Genomic DNA, 23817 nt, shown 5'->3' on the forward strand with positions numbered 1-23817 from the left:
TTGAACTGGGCTGTGGGTAAGCACGGGAGATCTAGTGCTTACTACACGCACCTCTCCCTTAGGCTCCATTCCCACATTCGCCCGGCACGAGCGGAGCGCAGGCAGAGGACGCACTGCACCCTCCCAGCGCCCCGGAGACACAGCACGCAGAGCCGGCGCAGGATACCCTGGACCAAAACTGCGTACCGGCGACCAGACCCGCTGAGCAGGCACCATACGCCCTGGCTCGATGCCCACGCTCGCATGACACTCTCGCGGGGCTGTCCTATAGCGCACCGGGCTATGGACACGTACTGGCGACACCGTGCGCTTAACCGCATAACACGGTGCCTGACCAGTAACGCGCTGCTTATAATAAGCACGAGGAGTGAGCGCAGGTCTGCTACCTGGCTTAGCTCCACCCCTCGTGTGCCCCCCCCCAAAAAAAAAATTGGGGACTGCCTCTCATACCTGTCGCACTGCCGTGCTGTCTTCGCCAACCTCGTTCTCCTGTAACCCTCCTCGCACTGCTCCATCGAATCCCAGGCGGGCTCCGGCACTCTCCCTGGGTCGATCGCCCATCTGTCTATCTCCTCCCAAGTGGTGTAGTCCTGTGATGCTGGCCGCTGTTGCTGTTGCTGCTGCGCCTGTCGTCGCTGTCTTTTACCACGCCGCTTGGTCCTTGGTTGGTGGGTGATTCTGTCACGGTCGTCCTCCTCTTCATCTGAAGAGGAGATGCGAGAAGGATCGGAGGACCAAAATGCGGCGTGATATGTGTTCATGTTGAATGTTTAATTAAAGAAAAAGACTGAACACTGAAACACTATACAAAAACAGTAAACAAAATAACAACCGTGAAGCTAATGCGAGCTGCGCTGAAACAAGCCATCAACATAGACAATCACCCACAAACAAACAGTGCAACCCAGGCTACCTAAGTATGATTCTCAATCAGAGACAACTAATGACACCTGCCTCTGATTGAGAACCATACTAGGCCGAAACATAGAAATGCCCCAAAACATAGAAAAACAAACATAGACTGCCCACCCAACTCACGCCCTGACCATACTAAATAAATACAAAACAAAGTAAATAAAAGTCAGAACGTGACACACATCCTAGATCTGAATGAATGAATTATTCTTATTAAATACTTTTTTCTTTACATAGTTGAATGTGCTGACAACAAAATCACACAAAAATTATCAATGGAAATCAAATTTATCAACCCATGGAGGTCTGGATTTGGAGTCACACTCAAAATTAAAGTGGAAAACCACACTACAGGCGGATCCAACTTTGATGTAATGTCCTTAAAACAAGTCAAAATGAGGCTCAGTAGTGTGTGTGGCCTCCACATGCCCGTATGACCTCCCTACAACGCCTGGGCATGCTCCTGATGAGGTGGCGGATGGTCTCCTGAGGGATCTCCTCCCAGACCTGGACTAAAGCATCCGCCAACTCCTGGACAGTTTGTGGTGCAACATGGCGTTGGTGGATGGAGCAAGACATGATGTCCCAGATGTGCTCAATTGGATTCAGGTCTGGGGAACGGGCAGGCCAGTCCATAGCATCAATGCCTTCCTCTTGCAGGAACTGCTGACACACTCCAGCCACATGAGGTCTAGCATTGTCTTGCATTAGAAGGAACCCAGGGCCAACTGCACCAGCATATGGTATCACAAGGGGTCTGAGGATCTCATCTCGGTACCTAATGGCAGTCAGGCTACCTCTTGCGAGCACATGGAGGGCTGTGCGGCCCCCAAAAGAAATGCCACCCCGCACCATGACTGACCCACCGCCAAACCGGTCATGCTGGAGGATGTTGCAGGCAGCAGAACGTTCTCCACGGCGTCTCCAGACTCTGTAACGTCTGTCACATGTGCTCAGTGTGAACCTGCTTTCATCTGTGAAGAGCACAGGGTGCCAGTGGCGAATTTGCCAATCTTGGTGTTCTCTGGCAAATTCCAAACGTCCTGCACGGTGTTGGGCTGTAAGCACAACCCCCACCTGTGGACGTCGGGCCCTCATACCACCCTCATGGAGTCTGTTTCTGACCGTTTGAGCAGACACATGCTCATTTGTGGCCTGCTGGAGGTCATTTTCAGGGCTCTGGCAGTGTTCCTCCTGCTCCTCCTTGCACAAAGGCGGAGGTAGCGGTCCTGCTGCTGGGTTGTTGCCCTCCTACGGCCTCCTCCACGTCTCCTGATGTACTGGCCTGTCTCCTGGTAGCGCCTCCATGCTCTGGACACTACGCTGACAGACACAGCAAACCTTCTTGCCACAGCTCGCATTGATGTGCCATCCTGGATGAGCTGCACTACCTGAGCCACTTGTGTGGGTTGTAGCCTCCGTCTCATGCTACTACTAGAGTGAAAGTACCGCCAGCATTCAAAAGTGACCAAAACATCAGCCATGAAGCATAGGAACTAAGAAGTGGTCTGTGGTCACCACCTGCAGAACCACTCCTCTATTGCGGGGTGTCTTGCTAATTGCCTATAATTTCCACCTGTTGTCTATTCCATTTGCACAACAGCATGTGAAATGTATTATCAATCAGTGTTGCTTCCTAAGTGGACAGTTTGATTTCACAGAAGTGTGATTGACTTGGAGTTACATTGTGTTGTTTAAGTGTTCCCTTTATTTTTTTGAGCAGTGGATAAAATATATTTTGATTTGTTTAACACTTTTTTTATTACTACATGATTACATATGTGTTATTTCATAGTTTTGATGTCTTCACTATTATTCTACAATGTAGAAAATAGTTTAAAAAAATGAAAAACCCCTGAATGAGTAGGTGTTCTAAAACTTTTGACCAGTAGTGTACATATAACTATATGGATGAGCAATGACAGAGCTGCATAGGCAAGATGCAATAGATGGCATGAAAGACAGTATATACATAAACTCAGTAAAAAAAGAAATTACCCTTTTTCAGGACCCTGTCTTTCAAAGATAATTTGTAAAAATCCCATGCTTGTTCAATAAACCATAAACAATTAATGAACATGCAAAGTAACAGTCAGTATTTAGTGTGGCCACCAGCTGCATTAAGTACTGCAGTGCATCTCCTCCTCATGGACTGCACCAGATTGAACCATAAACAATTAAACAATTAATGAACATGCACCTGTGGAACGGTCGTTAAGACACTAACAGCTTATGAAAACTTTGGACACTAAAGAGGCCTTTCTACAGACTATGAAAACACCAAAAGAAAGATGCCCAGGGTCCCTGCTCATCTGCGTGAACGTGCCTTAGGCATGCTGCAAGGAGGCATGAGGACTGCAGATGTGGCCAGGGCAATAAATTACAATGTCCCTACAGTGTGACGCCTAAGAGCACTACAGAGAGACAGGACAGACAGCTGATTGTCCTCACAGTGGCAGAGCACGTGTAACAACACCTGCACAGCATCAGTACATCTGAACATCACACCTGCGGGACAGGTACAAGATGGTAACAACAACTGCCAGAGTTACACCAGGAACGCACAATCCCTCCATCAGTGCGCAGACTGTCCGCAATAGGCTGAGAGAGGCTGGGCTGAGGGCTTGTAGGCCTGTTGTAAGGCAGGTCCTCACCAGACATCACTGGCAACTATGTCGCCTATGGGCTTGTGCCCATAGTGCCCATGTTACCCACCATCGCTGAACCAGACAGGACTGGCATAAAGTGCTCTTCACTGACGAGTCGCAGTTTTGTCTCACCAGGGGTGATGGTCGGATTCGCGTTTATCATCAAAGGAATGAGCGTTACACCGAGCCCTGTACTCTGGAGCGGAATCGATTTGGAGGTGGGGGGTCCGTCATGGTCTGGGGCGGCGTGTCACAGCATCATCAGACTGAGCTTGTTGTCATTGCAGGCTATCTCAACACTGTGCGTTACAGTGAAGACATCTTCTTCCCTCATGTGGTACCCTTCCTGCAGGCTCATCCTGACATAACCCTCCAGCAGGACAATGCCACCAGCCATTCTGCTTGTTCTGTGCGTGATTTCCTGCAAGACAGGAATGTCAGTGTTCTGCCAAGGCCAGAGAAAAGCCCAAATCTCAATCCCATTGAGCACGTCTGGGACCTTTTGGATCGGAGGGTGAGGGCTAGGGCCATTCCCCCCAGAAATGTCTGGGAACTTGCAGGTGCCTTGCTGGAAGAGTGGGGTAACATCTCACTGCAAGAACTGGCAAATCTGGTGCAGTCCATGAGGAGGAGATGCACTGCAGTACTTAAAGCAGCTGGTGGCCACACCAGATACTGACGGTTACTTTTGATTTTAACCCCGCCTTTGTTCAGAGACACATTATTCAATTTCTGTTAGTCACATGTCTGTCTTCAGTTTATGTCTAAGTTGTTGCATCTTGTTATGTTGATACAAATATTTACCAATGTTAAGTTTGCTGAAAATAAACGCAGCTGACAGTGAGAGGACAATGTGGACTGCAAACAGGTTCAAGTTAACAAATTTAGCAAAGATGGGATAGGTCTACTGTACATTTTGTTATTTCAAATCAAATTTTATTTGTCACATGCAGATGTTTATGCGAGCGTAGCGAGATGCTTGTGCTTCTAGTTACGACAATGCAGTAATAACCAACAAGTAATCTAACCTAACAATTTCACAACAACTACCTTATACCCACAAGTGTAAAGGGATGAAGAATTAGTACAGTGGGGCAAAAAAGTATTTAGTCAGCCACCAATTGTGCAAGTTCTCCCACTTAAAAAGATGAGAGAGGCCTGTAATTTTCATCATAGGTACACTTCAACTATGACAGACAAAATGAGAAAAAAAATCCAGAAAATCACATTGTAGGATTTTTAATTAATTTATTTGCAAATTATGGTGGAAAATAAGTATTTGGTCACCTACAAACAAGCAAGATTTCTGGCTGTCACGGACCTGTAACCTCTTCTTTAAGAGGCTCCTCTGTCCTCCACTCGTTACCTGTATTAATGGCACCTGTTTGAACTTGTTATCAGTATTAAAGACACCTGTCCACAACCTCAAACAGTCACACTCCAAACTCCACTATGGCCAAAGCGCTGTCAAAGGACACCAGAAACAAAATTGTAGACCTGCACCAGGCTGGGAAGACTGAATCTGCAATAGGTAAGCAGCTTGGTTTGAAGAAATCAACTGTGGGAGCAATTATTAGGAAATGGAAGACACGCAAGATCTCACCCAGTGGGGTCAAAATGATCACAAGAACGGTGAGAAAAAATCCCAGAACCACACGGGGGGACCTAGTGAATGACCTGCAGAGAGCTGGGCGCAAAGTAACAAAGCCTACCATCAGTAACACACTACGCCGCCAGGGACTCAAATCCTGAAGTGTCAGACGTGTCCCCCTGCTTAAGCCAGTACATGTCCAGGCCCGTTTGAAGTTTTCTAGAGAGCATTTGGATGATCCAGAAGAAGATTGGGAGAATGTCATATGGTCAGATGAAACCAAAATATAACTTTTTGGTAAAAACTCAACTCGTCGTGTTTGGAGGACAAAGAATGCTGAGTTGCATCCAAAGAACACCATACCTACTGTGAAGCATGGGGGTGGAAACATCATGCTTTGGGGCTGTTTTTCTGCAAAGGGACCAGGACGACTGATCCGTGTAAAGGAAAGAATGAATGGGGCCATGTATCGTGAGATTTTGAGTGAAAACCTCCTTCCATCAGCAAGGGCATTGAAGATGAAACGTGGCTGGGTCTTTCAGCATGACAATGATCCCAAACACACCGCCCGGGCAACGAAGGAGTGGCTTCGTAAGAAGCATTTCTATGATGGTCTAGCCAGTCTCCAGATCTCAACCCCATAGAAAATCTTTGGAGGGAGTTGAAAGTCCGTGTTGCCCAGCAACAGCCCCAAAACATCACGTCTCTAGAGGAGATCTGCATGGAGGAATGAGCCAAAATATCAGCAACAGTGTGTGAAAACCTTGTGAAGACTTATGGAAAACGTTTGACCTCTGTCATTGCCAACAAAGGGTATATAACAAAGTATTGAGATAAACTTTTGTTATTGACCAAATACTTATTTTCCACCATAATTTGCAAATAAATTCATAAAAAATCCTACAATGTGATTTTCTGGATTTTTTTTCTGATTTTGTCTGGCATAGTTGAAGTGTACCTATGATGAAAATTACAGGCCTCTCTCATTTTTTTAGTGGGAGAACTTGCACAATTGGTGGCTGACTAAATACTTTTTTGCCCCACTGTACATAAAGATATATGAATGAGTGATGGTACAGAACGGCATAGGCAAGATGCAGTAGATGGTATTGAGTACAGTATATACATATGAGATGAGTAATGTAGGGTATGTAAACATATAAAAGTGGCAGTGTTTAAAGTGGCTAGTGATACATGTATTACGTATTTTGTTTCTGTAAGCTGTTTAACAAACTTTAATGGACTAACATTGGAATTGGAGTTGATTTAAAGGCAATACATAAAATAACTTAAATGCATCACTCAAAGCAAGAACATACCTGTATTTAGCTATGGAGCACGTTCTGATTGGCCAGTGAGGGGCCAAGCCTCGACACACCCACAACTTGTTTATTCATCAAAATCCATCCCTTTTGCGCCAACGCCAGCATCTGCGCCGATAATTGTGTTTGTGAAAATAGCTCAAATATTTCTGACACATCCCCCGAACCTATAGCACGACTGCCCAACGCTAAGATTGACGATTGCGTTAGGTTTGTTCAAATAGAGCCCTGTGTATGAGTTCACAGGGAGTACTTCAAAAACGAACTGTTAGAAATCAAACACAACATAGCATTCCCTTGTGACTGGCTATCCTCTCTGTCTTGCTCGTGGTGCTGTCTATCTCCACGCTGTCTGGTAGTATTGTTCAGATTCAGACAGTTGTGACTGATATTGTATTTACTTGAGCTGTTAGTCCATTGTAGCAGCTTGCGAGATCATTGAAAACAGTTTGAATCATTTGAACGTTGAGAACGATTTGGGTCCAAGTGCACCATGCTCTACCCTTAACTGGGATCCCCCTGACAATATAAAGCTGCATCGTTAAAAGGGGGCAAATCTCAGTGTTTTACCCCATCGACAGCTTTTAGGAAGGAGGCTTTAAATGATGACTGCTGGTAGGGCTTTCTCGTACAATTCCTATTGTGAAGAACAACATGTTGAATGGTAGACGTTTGTTGGAACATCATGTTACAGGCCTCTAGCCAAAATGAGGCCACAGTTAGGCCATAAACAGTTACATCCTGCTCCAGCCCTCTGGTTATCTGGTTTTATATCTTCCCTATTAACTAGTGTAGTGAACCTAATATATAATAATACTATATGACATTTAGCAGACACTTTTATCCAAAGCCACTTAGTCATGTGTGCAGACAAACCTGCACACATGACTAAGGCTCTGGGCTCCCGAGTGGCGCAGCGGTCTAAGACACTGCATCTCAGTGCTAGAGGCGTCACTACAGACCCTGGTTTGATTCCAGGCTGTATCACAACCGGTCGTGATTGGGAATCCCATAGGGTGGTGCACAATTGGCCCAGTGGGGTCCGGGTTAGGGTTTGGCTGGGGTAGGCCGTCATTGTACATAAGGATTTGTTCTTAACAGACTTTACTGACTTAGTGTACCATAAAAGTAATTATAAGAAAAATACTCTGTTGCTCTATTCATCTCTCACTGTCTGAACTAACCTCTTTTAAAGGGAAGCATGCAGTAAAATCATAATGTCCTGTTAAGATTTTGTCAATTGTCAAATATTGTATATTAAGAAATGACTCACATTATGATTTTTGGTGCTATACCCCTTAAGGTTGATTTCAGATTCTTTACTTCTTGTCTATCCTCTTATCGTTTCCTTTCATTCCATGTTTCTCAACAACACCTTCCTGTATTCAGTCTCCCAAATACCTATTGAAGGTAAGAACAGCCTATGGTTGTTGTTTTATTTGACCTTCTACCTTATCTTGCATGACTTTCTTATTTTTCTCAGTTAACATTTTTATCAACATTTCTACTGTTTCCAATGGCTGGCTACTGGTATCACGTGGAGGGGTTCAATTTCTCTGTGGTTTGACATTGTGACATTTTCATACACTCTTTGTAAAGCATCAAACCACCTTATGAGCTACACTACTATACTTACTCTGTGTAAAGAAAGTACATGGTAACGATGAGTCAAACTCTGAAATATGATTGATGTAAAATGCATGTTCTCCTTTGCCCAATCAAAATCTGTGGAAAGTTCTAAAGAGTTAATAGATGAGAAGCTGGTAAAAGTTATCATTGCAAACAAATGATTGAACTAGTGCAGACGTATGGACGGCCCTTGTTAAAATACATGAGCAGAAGTAGTCGAACAGACAGGGGATGATTGCTGGTACTTCTGTCTGAACAGCGTTCAACATAGACGCTGTCAAGACATCCAATTACTGCATGAAGTTGTTCAGAAAATGTTTGACATACCTTTCCCCCTGTGCTAAGATGAAATAAGTATTAAGATATGCACTTTGCTGTGTAGACTTACTATAAAATATTGATCGCGTCATTCATTTTTATGAAGCCATGAAGTGTTGCGGGCCATTAGAATGCTTATATTGTGTCCTCGTTAATCCGTTGTTAGAAGGACTATCTGGTTTGAGATGGCAAGCCTCATTATACAGTGCAGCGCTAGCTGCAATTCTCCCATGCCCCTCAGCTGTACTCATCCATTCTCTACGCTGTTGGCCTTAAGTGTTTATGGTGCTGCTACCCTTCCCAGACAACACAGTACAAGCAACAATGTACTGTATTCATGTCCATCCCATTGTGAGGAAGGAGTTAATGGGACAGCTTGTGTTTAGGTGGACACCATGGAGATGATGCGACACCCTGAGGAAACCACCAACATGAGGAGACAGACAGTAGCCTCCTACTTCCGGGTATGTATCACCATCACCACACCAAACCATTCTGTTTTGGCAATGTTTTTAATTGACCTCTAATACAGTACAAAAATAGAAAAGGATTTTAATTTCTGGGTCGATTTTTATCAAGGAGTGTGTCAGTAAAAATATTGTTTTGCTGACACAATAATAAAACAGCATCAGCACAGAATCTGTGAATTCCGCGATGACATTAGGAAGTAATGCATAATGCAAAGAATAATCCCTGTCACCTTCTTTGCTCCGCCCCCGTCGCCTTGCTTTGTCTCCTCACTGCGTTGGCAGTACTCCCTGATGGATCTGCTGTCTAAGATGGTGGTGGGTCAACCCCACTTTGTGCGCTGCATAAAGCCCAACGATGACAGACAGGCGCTGCGCTTCTTTAAGGAGAGGGTGATGGTGCAGCTGCGCTACACCGGGATCCTGGAGACAGTGAACATCCGCCGCCAGGGCTACTCCCACCGCATCCTGTTCGAAGAGTTTGTTAACAGGTAACAACTGCAGTGAGTCCGGGCGCCGCGGCGCTAGATGTGCACTCTGAGTGCCGACACAACCCCAGTGGTAGAGCGGAACACGCGCACTGTGTGTGCTACATCACACAAAACACGGCTTCCTTAATTAGATGGGAGTTCAAACTTGAGCACAGCAATAGGCTCACTAATTGGCTACATCCTGTACAACTCACTTAACTGGGTGGGTTCAACTCTCTTAACTGTGTGTGTTCAACTCTCTTAACTGGGTGGGTTCACTTCACGGGACTTGGAAATAAGGGCACAATTCAAACAGAGAGGAACTCTGAGGCTGACCATAGACATTTTAATTCCTCTTTCTCTACTATTCATTAAGGGTTTGTTTTTATGCTCAGTGTCTTGGACACAGTCCATATCTGAGATAGAACCCCATTATTCCCCAGGTGGGTAATGAAGTACTGACGAAATTGGGTTAGATACAGATATAAGATAAGGTTTATATTTGTTTTTCAAATGTCTGGCAACATCTGCCAGTGTGAACATAATAATAATTCCATCTATTGAAAAAAACAAGGATTTAAACCTTCCTCGACCCATCAAGAATAAAATACATACTCAAACTAGGTCCTTGGGAAAACGTAGGAAACCTACGTTTGATCAATTATCCTTTGAAAAATATTCCAGGCACCTCCAATGGGGCGCTTTAATATGATGTACAATTTAATTAGCTTGGGCTTGTGCTTGTGGCCTGTGTAAAAAGCAGTGGGACGGCTGGTTAGTTTCGCTGCTCTAGGGGAGCTTTTAAAAGATTGTGTGTTTAATTTAGCCGGATTTCAAGCAGGAAACCTTGAATGACCACATGTCGTTCTTCTGTCTGTCCCAATTCTCCGACATTGTTGGTGAGGCTATTTTAGTTGAGGGTTCACTTGATTTGGTGTTAAAAGTGATAGTGCATCACCTGACAATCACCTTTTAACCCTCAGATAGAATGAATGTGTACATGCAGGTGTGTGTGAGGAGGGGGGAGGGTCTAGATTCTCATTTAGCAGTGTTTAAAGCTACTGTCCTGTTGTGTTACTAGATTGATTTGACCTATCTATTGTTTGGAGTATAGGAGACCATATCCTGACATGTCCCTGGCTTTCAACCTTGCCATTGAATCTATCCCATCCAAGCCAGGCAGAAATAATTCTGACAGACTCAATAGTTAAACTGCACCTTTAGTGCAAAACTGATTTAAATTTGTGCTCTCATATCAAAGACTCGTCTGATGTTGCGAAGGAGTGTGCTTTGTATTTACCATCAAAGAAAGAACAGGTATCAACAGGAATTAGAATGAAAGGCTGTAGGATGAGGTGGGGGGGGGGGGGTGTTCAAAGACGATTTTCTTCAATCTCCATTGTTGTTTTTCTTTTCTTTGACCAACACCAGAACACAAGGATTGAACCAGCAGTTTGGGAGCCTTGATGTCCCTGAACAAACAGTTATATCAGCTCTGTCCTATGCGGGTGTTTTATAAACTGTGACAGGCGGGACAGTCAAGGGCCTTAGACAATGAAGTAGAGACATGCACTGGAGCTGATTAACACATGGGCGTCATCTGTGTAGTGATTGAAATAAGAGCATAGTCCATTCAGAAAAGCTCAGACAATAGGCCTCTGTTAGTGACTCATGCCTCAGTGAGCCTCGTCTTCTTTGTGCACTGATCCACAGATGGCGATTGAATTCATTTAGATATAAATATATTTGGAAGTTGTATGAAAGGCACGTTTCTGAACTGTTTGAAAACACGGAATCACAGCAAAAAAATATGATTACCTATGATAAAAGTCAGATATCTTTCCCTCTCCCCCCTTTTATAGGTATTACTACCTTGCTTTCCGGGCTCACCAGATGCCTGACTCCAGCAAAGAAAATGCCGTTGCCATACTGGAGCGGGCCAAACTAGAGAACTGGGTCTTAGGGAAGACAAAGGTAAAGTGATGATGATTAGCCAGGGAAAATTATAGTGATTCTTGTTTCAAAACATACGGATGGCATCGCAACTTTGTCCATGGATTGAGGTGCTTCGATGTTAAGCTCCCTGGGTGTACTGTATGTCAGGTGTTCCTGAAGTACTACCATGTGGAGCAGCTGAACCTCCTGCTGAGAGAGCTGATAGCACGGGTGATGGTGATGCAGGCCTACACCAAGGGCTGGCTGGGGGCGAGGCGCTACCGCAGAGAGAAGGAGAAGAGGAACCGTGGGGCCGTCGTCATCCAGTCAGGTAGCCATCCACCTGGCCTCATCTGGAGGACTATACTTCATAAAAGAGATTAGTTTGATAACCACAGTGTGACCCATATAGGCCAAAAGAGCAATGCTTCAGAGTAGATAATAAGACCTCTGAGAGTTCATTGCCACCTGGTTGTGCTCTGTTTTGAAGTGGGGTCTCATGTTGTATGTGCCGTCTATATTGTTTGACTGAGGTTGATCAGTAGCTTATTTCTCTCTGTAGCCTGGAGGGGCCACACTACCCGGCAGAATTTCAAGCGAACCAGAAAGGAGAGGGAAGACGCGGCTGTTTGCATACAATCAGGTAAAGCATGGCAGATGTGGTTGTATTGTTCTCAGAAGTACTCAACACACTAAATAGGGCACTTCTGAAAATGTCATGTACTTCTATATCCAGATTATGTGCTTTGGAGTTTTTTTCAATATATTTTTAAGAGAAATGAATAAGGGTCTGAAAACCTTATGGTTTGATGAAATACCTTTTTGATCTCAATAAGCAGCCCATGAAACCGTAATAATTAATTAATAATGTATAAGGAAAGGCTTTTGAAAGTTTGGGCAGCATTTGGTCCCCATGTTTCAGAAGAACAGTGCATATTGAGATCCTTTTTTTCCTTTCATCTCTTTCCCAGTAAAGGCAAGAGAGGGGGGGGGTTATCCCTTCTGTTTCCTCACAACTTCCTCTGTCAAATTCCCAGTCTATTACACTGCTCTCACATACCAGAAACAAGATGCCTTTTTATACTGTCAACCTTTTCATCTGAAATGTAAATTAATTCGTACTCAGTGTGCCTTGACGAAGATCAAAGTGGGCACATTAACCTTTGCGGGCCTCCCCCACTCCTTTGAGCCTCTCATTGGAGGACAAGGGACGGTGCCAAGAGGGGCAGGGGAGAGGACGGGGAGAGGAGGGCTGGGGGGGAGGAGACTTGGCATTGTTTTATGTGGCTCTCCTAAGGGCTGCCCTCATCTGGCACATGGAGCATATCAGTCGCCTGCACACCTTGTGTAAATGTCCTCCATTAAAACCCTTGTAAATAACGCTGTGGAATAGGTAAACAGGTTTTTTGGTGTGAGAAAAGCCCCGCTGTCGGCCCTCGCTCTTTATCTCTTTGTAGACCTCCACATTGACGTGTTTGTGTGTGTGTGGGCGGACGGGCTGAGGAGAAGGCCAAACCTGACATAAGTGGGGCCTCAGCCCCCCGACGGAACACTCCAACACGCTCACATTGTGTGTTCACTGCAGCTTATAGCCTTTGAGGTGGGCCGCATTTGCATTTTTTAAATAAACAGATGCCTTTCAAATGTATGAGTCTGGTGGCTCCTCAGATCTCAGCAGGGCCTGGGGGGCATGCTAACCATCGATCAGATTAGACCATGGAAAATAGAGCTGCTCAACAATGTACTCCAACATTCTTTTTCACTGTGTGTAATTTTACAACTAAAACACAAAGCCCTTTGACTGAATAGAGTGGCACGCTCTGTTTAGTGCCATCCATTAGGGTCCCCTTTTGTCACCACATATTGTTTTGAAAATGAATCCCTCCTTTTTTGGATTGATGGAAAGTGGATGCAACTTTTGTACCACTAACTGGTAGAATTGTTTACACTTGGATAACATCTTTGTTTACTAAATTGTAAGTTACAAGGCTTTGTTAGTTGCCAGTCAGTAATTGCCCAAGCCACACTAATGAGTGTTCTTTTAACTATTCCAAATAACATCTAGTGTCCTTTTTCTTTGTCTCATCTAGTTTAAGTTGTGCAGTTAAGCATAGCTTAATACTCTGAAATGAATTTAAATCCCAGATAATAAAGCATTGATGGTAGTCATTTTACTGTATCCACAGCATACAGGGGCCACCGAGTGCGTAAAGACCATGGAATCCAGAGGCACAGATCTCACCCAGGGGCAGGAGGCCACACTGACAGGAACGAGTATTTTGGGTCAGTTTCTTCATCCATTTACCAGTGGTATATTCAGTGTGTGATTGTGTTGATGTATCCATTAGGCCCTAATGATTAGGGTGCTCCAAAGTCTGGCCACAGACAGCAGGGTTCAGTTATCTCCATTAGAGGTCGACCGATTAATCGGAATGGCCGATTAATTGGGGCCGACTTCAAGTTTTCATAACAATCAGAAATCTGTATTTTTGGATACCGATTTGGCCAATTTTTATGTTTTATTTTTTTATTTTTTGGGTTGAATCTTTATTTAATCTTTATTTAACTAGGAAAGTCAGTTAAGAACACATTCTTATTTTCAATGACGGCCTAGAAACGGTGGGTTAACTGCCTCGTTCAGGAGCAGAACGACAGATTTTTACTTTGTCAGCTCGGGGGATTCGATCTTGCAACCTTACAGTTAACTAGTCCAACGCTCTAACCACCTGCCTCTCATTCCACTCCACGAAGAGACTGCCTGTTACGCAAATGCAGTAAGCCAAGGTAAGTTGCTAGCTAGCATTAAACGTATCTTATAAAAAACAATCAATCAATCAATCAATCATAATCACTAGTTAACTACACATGGTTGATGATATTACTAGTTTATCTAGCGTGTCCTGCGTTGCATATAATCGATGCAGTGCGTATCGTTGCTCCAATAACCATAAACATCAATGCCTTTCTTAAAATTAATACAATAAGTATATATTTTTAAACCTGCATATTTAGCTAAAAGAAATCAAACATCAATGCCTTTCTTAAAATCAATACACAGAAGAATATATTTTTATACCTGCATATTTAGCTAAAATAAATCCAGGTTAGCAGGCAATATTAACCAGGTGAAATTGTGCCACTTCTCTTGCGTTCATTGCACGCAGAGTCAGTGTATATGCAACAGTTTGGGCCGCCTAATTTGACAGAATTTTACGTAATTATGACATAACATTTACATTTGTGCAATGTAACAGGAATATTTAGACATATGGATGACATCCGTTTGATAAAATACGCAACGGTTCCGTATTTCACTGAAAGAATAAACGTCTTGTTTTCGAGTTGATAGTTTCCGGATTCGACCATATTAATGACCTAAGGCTCGTATTTCTGTGTGTTATCGTGTTATAACCAAGTTTTTGATTTGATAGAGCAGTCTGACTGAGCGATGGTAGGCACCAGCAGGCTTGTAAGCATTCATTCAAACAGCACTCTCGTGCGTTTGCCAGCAGCTGTTTATGACTTCAAGCCTATCAACTCCCGAGATTAGGCTGGTGTAACCGATGCGAAATGGCTAGCTAGTTAGCGGGGTGTGCGCTAATAGCGTTTCAAACGTCACTCGCTCTGAGACTTGGAGTAGTTGTTCCCCTTGCTCTGCATGGGTAACGCTGCTTCGAGTGTGGCTGTTGTCGTTGTGTTCCTGGTTCGAGCCCAGGTAGGAGCAAGGAGAGTGACGGAAGCTATACTGTTACACTGGCAATACTAAAGTGCCTATAAGAACATCCAATAGTCAAAGGTTAATGAAATACAAATGGTATAGAGAGAAATAGTCCTATAATTCCTATAATAACTACAACCTAAAACTTCTTACCTGGGAATATTGAAGTCTCATGTTAAAAAGAACCACCAGCTTTCATATGTTCTCATGTTCTGAGCAAGGAACTTAAACGTTAGCTTTCTTACATGGCACATATTGCACTTTTACTTTCTTCTCCAACACTTTGTTTTTGCATTATTTAAACCAAATTGAACATGTTTCATTATTTATTTGAGGCTAAATTGATTTTATTGATGTATTAAGTTAAAATAAGTGTTCATTCAGTATTGTTGTAATTGTAATTATTACAAATAAATGTGTAAAAATCGGCCAATTAATCAGTATTGGCTCTTTTTGGTCCTCCAATAATCGGTATCGGTACCGGCATTTAAAAATCATAAATGTTCGACCTCTAATCTCCATAGGGATGATATTCTGTGTTTTTGTATGTTTGTGGTTTACTGTAGTTTTTTAGTGTTAAGTGTATCTGAAGGCCATTAGATCTGAGCCTGGTGTGCACCCCTGCCAAGCTCGTTCTCAAGTTGTTACAGAAAGACCTCCGGTAGAGACCACAGTCATGGGGCAAAGGGGTTTGCATACCAGTCACTCAATTTGAGCTCTACTACGCAGACCTCTTTCCTCCCCTCGTTAATGTACTGTTGTTTCAACCACTAGAGGAAGCTCCTCCTATTGCACCACCTCTCCTTTTTATAAATGTAATAAATAACTTTCCACCAAGATAGTGCACTTGTCTGACCGCAAACGGGGCTGGGCTCTGAACTGGTCTCCAGATGTAAGAGCTGAATGCAGTTTGTGTTTACTCAGCGTATGGGCAGGCCAGTCATTAAGGAAGTATGTGTGAAGTCCAACCCAGCTGACTGTCGCACCGCTCTCCTTCAACACTTGTTCTTTCATTCAAGACCACTATTGATTCTCTCTTGCCTGATTATTTGGAATAGTATTGGTTTATTCCATCATCTTCAAATGTTATATATTATATATATATTTTTTTAAAGAAAGTAAATACATAGGTAGTACTTGGGTTTGGAAGTATATTGCCAACTGATGCACAGATCCCCCGTTTTGTTGGAGAAGCTGAAATCTTTATTCATTTCTGCTTTTATTGAATTTGTCGGTCAAGGGCGGCAATGCATCTCTCCAGACTCAAAGACTAGATTTCCACATCTGAAAATGTTATGCTTGTTGTATACCCGGGCTGAGAAGTTTTTCTTCTGGGAATTTTTTCTCCATGTTTACAATCATATTCCTTGGTGAGAGAACTTCAAACCTCAACTTAACAATTCTGTTTAATCAGTGTTGGAATCACTCCATATAGATTTATTTTGACGAGATCTGGCCCATTTTCCCCTTTTTAAGATCTGTGGGCTCTTACCTACACACTGTTACTTTCCCCTTTTATATCACTCTGTGCCTTAGACACAAACGTAGACAGTGTGCATCTCCAAAGGTTTCTATTGCATCACACTGCCCATCCTGAATAATATTCCCCAGCTTTGTTCTGTTGCTCTACTGTGTGTTCAGTCGTGTGTCTATATGTCATATGAAAAGAGAGACAAGATGAAGGATGGTAAATCTTGCATAATAGTTTGTATATCATTATCTATGTTGTACCAGGTGAAATCTATTGTGATAGGTGGTTTAGGATCAGTCGTCTAAACTCTCTTTTTCACCTTTGTAGGTATGATGGCAGACACACTTCCAATGATCACAGAGAGAAGGTAAGTTTTGATCAGAGAAATGAATATTTTAGCATAATACTGTACTTCTACAAAGCCCCTTGAACATCGATTATTCATTAGTTTTTTGAGTCCTTGAGACAAAAGACTTCTCTTGCTCCAAACTCCATCTCAATAGAGAGACAGGGTGGTACAGGAATGGGAGAATCAAAAGGCTGGAAATTCGCGGCTGAGAATAAATGCTTGCTGTTCCCGGAGGTGATTTTGTCTTTGCGCTTCTCTTTCTACAGATGTTAGACCCCTTTTTGGTAAAGACCTGAGGTTCTTTGGTAGCACTTTGATATCCTGCTCGAATTCAATATGTGAAATAGAAGAGCCACTCCGTGACTCGGAGCACATCACAGTCTTTGAAGTCTGATCCAATTTTTGCTGCTCACCATTTGATGTTGAAAGGATGAAATGAGGAAAACGCAGTAACTCTGCTGAGCATATGTAAGATTTAAAAAGCAAAATCCTTTGGAGGATGTACTTAGAAATGTTAAGCAGATTAATACTTTCCTATGGCTCTTTTATTCAAAGGTAATTTCTTTATATGAGAGGTCTGTCTGTGTTGTTATTTTCAACCTCACAATTAAGTCAGTGTGCTGCTATTTGCAGGGAGGTAGGGGTAATAGCGGGGCCTATGCGATTGCATTAGCATGTGATTAACATTGCAAAACACATTCATGGGTTGTGTCTGCCAAAACAGTGAATTAAAAATAAATGAATTTGAATCCAGTATGACTAAGAAACAATAATAAATAGGCGGCCTGCTTTTACTTGTGTCTTTCTGTCTGTCTGTGTATTTTGTGTTTCCATTGACAGTACTCTTCTGGCTGTGTTTATGCTTCTTCTTTAAAGGTTGCTCCCGACCGCCATGATAAACAACTGAGAAATGACAGCAGAGACAAAGTCAGAGAAGGCACAGTAGTGAAGCCTTGCAGGGAGACAGGCAGCCTGCGAGACACACAGTGTAAACAAGGTAAGCCCGAGCACAGAGCTGAAGGGTGCAGGTAATTACGTAAGGAGACAGGAGAAATCCAGCTTTAATTGATAAAGTGCCATTTTTAATTCAGGAACCCTTTCATCCCTACCAATCCTTCCTGCCTTTTTTTGTTGACAACAAAGTATTATGAGTGATATTTATATGTTATTTTAACCTGGGTCAACTGGTCATAAACGACGTCTCATTGCAGGGGTTTTAGAAGTGGATGGAGCTATAGCACTTCAAAGCCTCATTCCCCCACACGTCAAGCCCTTTGCTAAAGATCTCATCAATGGCTCTAATAGACACCCATAGTAACGGTGACAAGAAAATACACAAACCCTGATTTGTTGAACATATGTTTGGTTTGCTTTTTGCCCAAGGCGCTGAATTCCATTAATTCATGCTGCCTGGGAGGCTGAGTGGGTGGTTGAGCAGGGGGCTGCTGATTACGGCCGTCACCCAGCCCACCACTAGCCTGCCTGGGTAATGGGGGCCCGGCCCTTCATTAATGTTATTATGAGACTGAGGTAAGAGACGGAGGTGGAATACCGTTTAGCTACACGACCGGGAGATTACGAGGATTAGACATGATAATATAACACAGACAGGGCTCTCCAGCGGGCGCGGGATTAGTGTCAGCATGCCACAGCAGGTCTGGGTTAGATAGCAGCTAATTCGGTAATGCTGGATACAGGTGACCCCCGCTCTGAAGCATCACTGCCGCTGACAAGGGACTGCTTTTAAGAATTTATGATGTGTGAATATGAAAGGAAATGCTGGAAGGAATAGCAGTTTGAGTTTAATTTCATTCATTGAAATATGCATTTAAAGTGTTTCCCCCACTGTAGTTCCCTGGTTTATACTAGCAAAAATAATTAAGCAGTTATGCCATTATAAATTGGGAAAATATTCATTATAACTAGCTAGGTCCATTAATAATGAGGTTTGAAATTCCCTTCTCCTGAGAGCAGGGTAGCTGGTTTCGGGGCAAAATGCTAAATGCTGTGATAAAAACATTTTCATTTTCCATAAGCCATGGGCTTTCATAATGCTTCACTTGTGTTGTGTGTAGAGGTCACATAGACTTTCAGGTATTCATCATCTCTTTCCTACACGTTTATATTCTGAGGTCTGCTTATGGCTCAAGTTGCTTTCAGGAAACCATATTTGAATACGTTGAGGGAGGCCACGGTAGCTCAGGCACCCAGGGTACACTTTGATCCCTGCAGATCTGAGGCCTTTTTTATCCTGAGGTTGAGCGAGTCATGGAAGCCTGGCCCTGCCAGATGTTTGGAGACCAGGCTTCTTCCTGTGTCTCATCCTGCCGACGCCCCTGGTGAATGCTTATATTCTGGGGCTGTGGTGAACCTGGCGTGTTTCAGGACACCAACAGAGAAAGTTGAAAATTAGCCCAGGAAATTCAGATCCGCTTTGCATTTGGCCAAAAGAGCTGTGGCACGACCCGGAACCTCTCTGCGTTTGATGGACGCTAAGTCCCTTCTAAGTAATTTGACTGAGCTCAGCTGTGCTGTGTGGTCCAGGACAGCCCCATTTGTGAAAGCAAGACAGGAGGAGATTACCCTTAGTTTCAAAGATGTCTGTTTCAGTGTATGTTTAACACAGGGCTAAGGGACTATCCTCCAGCTTTAGCCAGATACCTGCAGTGCTGTCTTTTGTGGAAGCAAGAAGGAAAGAGAGAATTAAAGCACTCCACAGACGCAGCCCTTCTTTACATCCCACTGGGCACAAACTGGTTGAATCAACGTTGTTTCAATGTAATATGTCAACGTATTGTAATATGGAGTCAATGTGAAAAATACATTGGATTGCAGAAAGTCATCAACGTAAACTGTTGTTTTCAACAACAGAATTATGTCATTATGGTAAAAATAAAATTCTACATAGACAAAACTAGTGTAAAATATGTTGAATTTGTACCTTTGAAACAGCGTCAGATCTTCACCGTTATATCCACTATCAGAAGAAAAAAACAGTAGACTGGACAGCACATCCTACTGGAGAGTTGATTATCTATAGCAGGGATAGGCAACTTTGATGGGGTGGGAGCCACTAAAAATCTGAACTCATCATGAGGGGCCGCAGTGACTTACGGGTCTGTGTACCCACATCCATACCCACACATGCTGTCAGAACCCGTCCTAGTCTTTTGGGTGAAATTTTGTTGGGGAAACCCCTTGCCAGCAAAACATTTTAGCAGCCTCCCCTCTTGACAGTGGAGACATTCCTGCAATTCTACACATTTTACCATGCGGTGTAGAGAATAATAATAATTTCATGCAATTCTACAAATTTTGCCATGGCACGGAAAAAATATTGTGCCGTTTTACAGTGTATTTCCTGCAATTTTACAGATTTTTCCATAGGCTGGAAAAAAATGTTTGAAGTTTTTAATATAATATCTAAGAGTGACTGACAAAATCATTGTGACTGGTAATTTGACCATGATTACTACAAGTTTAGATAGCTGGCTAGATTAACTTTCCAATCTAAAAATTGTTAGCTGACATGGGCTAGTTGAGTGACTGCCAGTAGCTAGGTTTCCATCCAATTGGCGACAGATTTTAATGCAAATTTTCCTAAATCTGCAGAACGGACTTGTTGCAGATAAAAATCAGTGCGTGATGATGTAGCGCACACAAAATGTACTTTTAAGCTTACATTTTCATGTACTGAATAAGAATCTAAAGTTTATTGTGCTTCCATCACATTTTCAACCTTTTTCTGGCACCACTCCGCCAGGGCCCTCTCACCTCCTCCCTGTAGGCTGTCTTGTCATCGTTGGTAATCAGACCTACCACTGTTGTGCAAGCTTGATGATTGAGTTGAAGACGTGTGTGGCCAACCAGTCACGGGTGAACAGGGAGTACTGGAGGGGGCTGAGCACGCACCCTTGTGGGGCCGCCTGTGTTGAGGATCAGCGCAGTAGAGGTGTTATCTACCTTCACCACCTAGGGGCGGCCTGTCAGGAAGTCCAGGACCAAGTTGCACAGGTTGGGGTTCAGACCCTGGGCCCCAAACTTAATGATGAGCTTAGACGGTACTATCGTGTTGAAGACTGAGATGTAGTTAAAGAACAGCATTTTTACATATCTATTCCTCTTGTCCAGATGGGATAGGGCAGTGGGCAGTGCGATGGTGATTGTGTCATCCATGGATCTATTGAGGCAGAATGCAAATTGCAGTGGGTCTAGGGTGTCGGGTAAGGGGGAGGTGATATGATCCTTAAGTAGTTTCTCAAAGCACTTCATGATGATAGACATGAGTGCTACGGGGCGAAAGTCATTTAGTTCAGTTACTTTTGCTTTCTTGGGTACAGGAACAATGGTGGACATCTTGAAGCAAGTGGCGTCAACAGACTGGGATAGGGAGAGATTGAATACTCCAGACAGCTGGTCTACGCATGCTCTGAGGATGCAGCTAGTGATGCCATCTGTGCCTGCAGCTTTGCGAGGGTTAAAAAGCTTAAATGTCTTACTCACGTCAGCCACGGAGAACAAGAGCTCACAGTCTAGGGGAGTGGTGGTGGCCCGCATCGGCGGCACTGTGTTTTCCTCTAAGTGGGTGAAGAAGGTGTTTAGCTTGTCCAGGAGCAAGACGTTGATGTCCGCATCGTGGCTTCTTTTCCCTTTATAATCCGTGATTGTCTGGAGTCCCTGCCACATACGTCTTGTGTCTGAGCCTTTGAATTGCCGCTCCACTTTGTCTCTGTGCTAACATTTTGCCTGTTTGATTGCCTATGAAGGGTATAACTGGACTGTTTCTACTCCGTATTCCCAGTCATCTTGCCGTGGTTAAATGCGGTGGTTTGTGCTTTCAGTTTTGCGCGAATGCTGCCATCTATCCACGATTTTTTCAGTTGGATAGGTTTTAACCGTCACAGTGGGAACAACATCCCCTATACACTTCATGATGAACTCAGTCACTGTGTCAGTGTATACGTCAATGTTATTCTCAGAGGTAACCCGGAACATATCCCAGTCCACGTGATCAAAACAATCTTGAAGCATGGATTCTGATTGGTCAGACCAGCATTGAACAGTCCTTATCATGGGTACTTCCTGTATGAGTTTCTGCCAATAGAAAGGGAGGAGCGGGATAGAGGCGTGATCTGATTTGCTGAAGGGAGGGCAAGGGAGGGCCTTGTAGCCATCCCGGAAGGGAGAGTAGCAATAGTCGAGAGTTTTTGAAGCGTGCGTGGCACAGGCACAAGCGCATGTGGCACAGGCAGCTTATTGTCTCAGGCACAGGCAGCTTGTTGTTGGTTTCCAGTTTGCACAAAGTCCAGTGTAGTTCCTTTGGAGTTGTCGTGGTATCAGCTTGAGGGGGAATTTACATGGCTGTGACGATGACCGAAGAGAATTCTCTTGGGAGGTAATGCGGTCGGCATTTGATTGTGAGATATTCTAGCTTGAGTTCCTATATGTTACCACAATCACACCATGAGTAGTTAATCATCAAACATACACCTCCGCATTTCTTTTCCTGGAAAGTTCTTTATTCCTGTCTGTGCGATGTACTGAGAACCCAGCTGGCATACTGTACGGGTACAGTATATCCGGAGAGAGGCATCATCGTAAGTTTACTTCCTTATGATGTCAATATTTGCACAAAGGGGTTTCCACTACCATTTCTCTCATTATTCATTTTAACGACACAAAAGATCCCACCCACCACGAACAAATTATCTGTCAGCATTTATACCATTATTTAACTAGGCAGGTCAGTTAAGAACAAATTCTTATTTTCAATGACAGCCTAGGAATAGTGGTTTAACTGCCTTGTTCAGGGACAGATTGACAGATTTTGACCTTGTCAGCTCGGGGATTCGATCTTGCAACCTTTCAGTTACTAGTCCGTCAGTCAGTTATTGCTCTAACCACTAGGCTACCTGCCGCCCGAAAAAGTATACAATTTTACCCCATCTTCCTGTTTCCTGTATAATTTGTTTTTATACATTATAACTTTGCTCACATAGAAACTGGATGGAAAGGTGACATAACAAGAAAAACCAAGCAAATTTTGAAATTGCACCTTGTGTATTCTACTATTCTAACTCTCAGCATTAAGTAGAGACCACTAACTGAGTTAACCCCCCCCCCCCCCCCCTCTCTGTTGTCAACCTAACACACATCGAAATGACTTTTGTAATGAGGCTATTTTACAAACTAATGTAACAGTTTTTAATTCAACCTTAAAATTAGTAACTCATCCATGGCCATATTATGAGGTTACTGTAACTAGAAAAGTATGTAATATGTAATCATAGCAAGTGTGCATGTTCAGCATAGCATGCAAAGGTCGCAGGTCTGTGGAGATCTTCACAGAACTTCAAACATTACTTTTAATGTAATCTCAACTACAATCCTGGTAATATGGTTGTGCTATTAGATGAAATACACTGATAACACATTAAGTTGTTGTATAAATACAAAATATCTGACATTGTATTCCCATTTGAACTTTGTTGTGCTTTTAAATTTAACACATTGGGAATTCAACAAACTTCTGCATGTCTTTCTGAGTGGGTGAAGAAAGGTTGAAATCTCATCGATCAACGTCTCAACCAAAAATTACCCACATTTCCATGATGAAATTATGTGGTTTGTGTCAAAGCTTGACACACAAACGTGTCAACCTTTGATTTGCAGCATTTTGTTACCAAGAAAGTTCAGCAAGGTGCATCCACCAAACATTCATGTAAACAGAACACTTACAGTATGTAACTTTTCTCCCTGTCTCACCAGCCTGAATATTAATACAATATGAATAATAATTCAAAATGAGTCAAGCAGTTGAAAGGCTCTGCGAGCAACGCGGTGATATGATCAGAGTGCTGTTTACGCTCCTCAGTGTGGTAAACAGGCTGGTGCCGAGGATCAGTCAGAGGCTGACTTTATGGGTTATGAAAGCTGAGCTACTTATGTTAACAGGCTTTTTGAAGATTATAGTCCTGGTAAACA

The 23817-nt window shown here is 43.3% G+C and overlaps 1 protein-coding gene across 1 annotated transcript in view; it reads left to right on the forward strand.

The window, feature by feature from the left end:
• myo3b (myosin IIIB) overlaps positions 1-23817 on the forward strand; it is a 115869-nt gene that overhangs the window by 62390 nt on the left and 29662 nt on the right. The window contains exons 25-33 of the mRNA XM_090229754.1: positions 7866-7886; positions 8810-8887; positions 9176-9381; positions 11223-11334; positions 11464-11626; positions 11858-11938; positions 13482-13578; positions 16812-16851; positions 17710-17830. Coding sequence (XP_090085880.1) covers positions 7866-7886; positions 8810-8887; positions 9176-9381; positions 11223-11334; positions 11464-11626; positions 11858-11938; positions 13482-13578; positions 16812-16851; positions 17710-17830 — 919 coding nt within the window. The remainder of the gene's footprint in view (positions 1-7865; positions 7887-8809; positions 8888-9175; positions 9382-11222; positions 11335-11463; positions 11627-11857; positions 11939-13481; positions 13579-16811; positions 16852-17709; positions 17831-23817) is intronic.

This window comes from Oncorhynchus mykiss, chromosome 3 (genome assembly GCF_057628025.1).
Source record: "Oncorhynchus mykiss isolate SJ-2025 chromosome 3, ASM5762802v1, whole genome shotgun sequence".
NCBI lineage: Eukaryota > Metazoa > Chordata > Actinopteri > Salmoniformes > Salmonidae > Oncorhynchus > Oncorhynchus mykiss.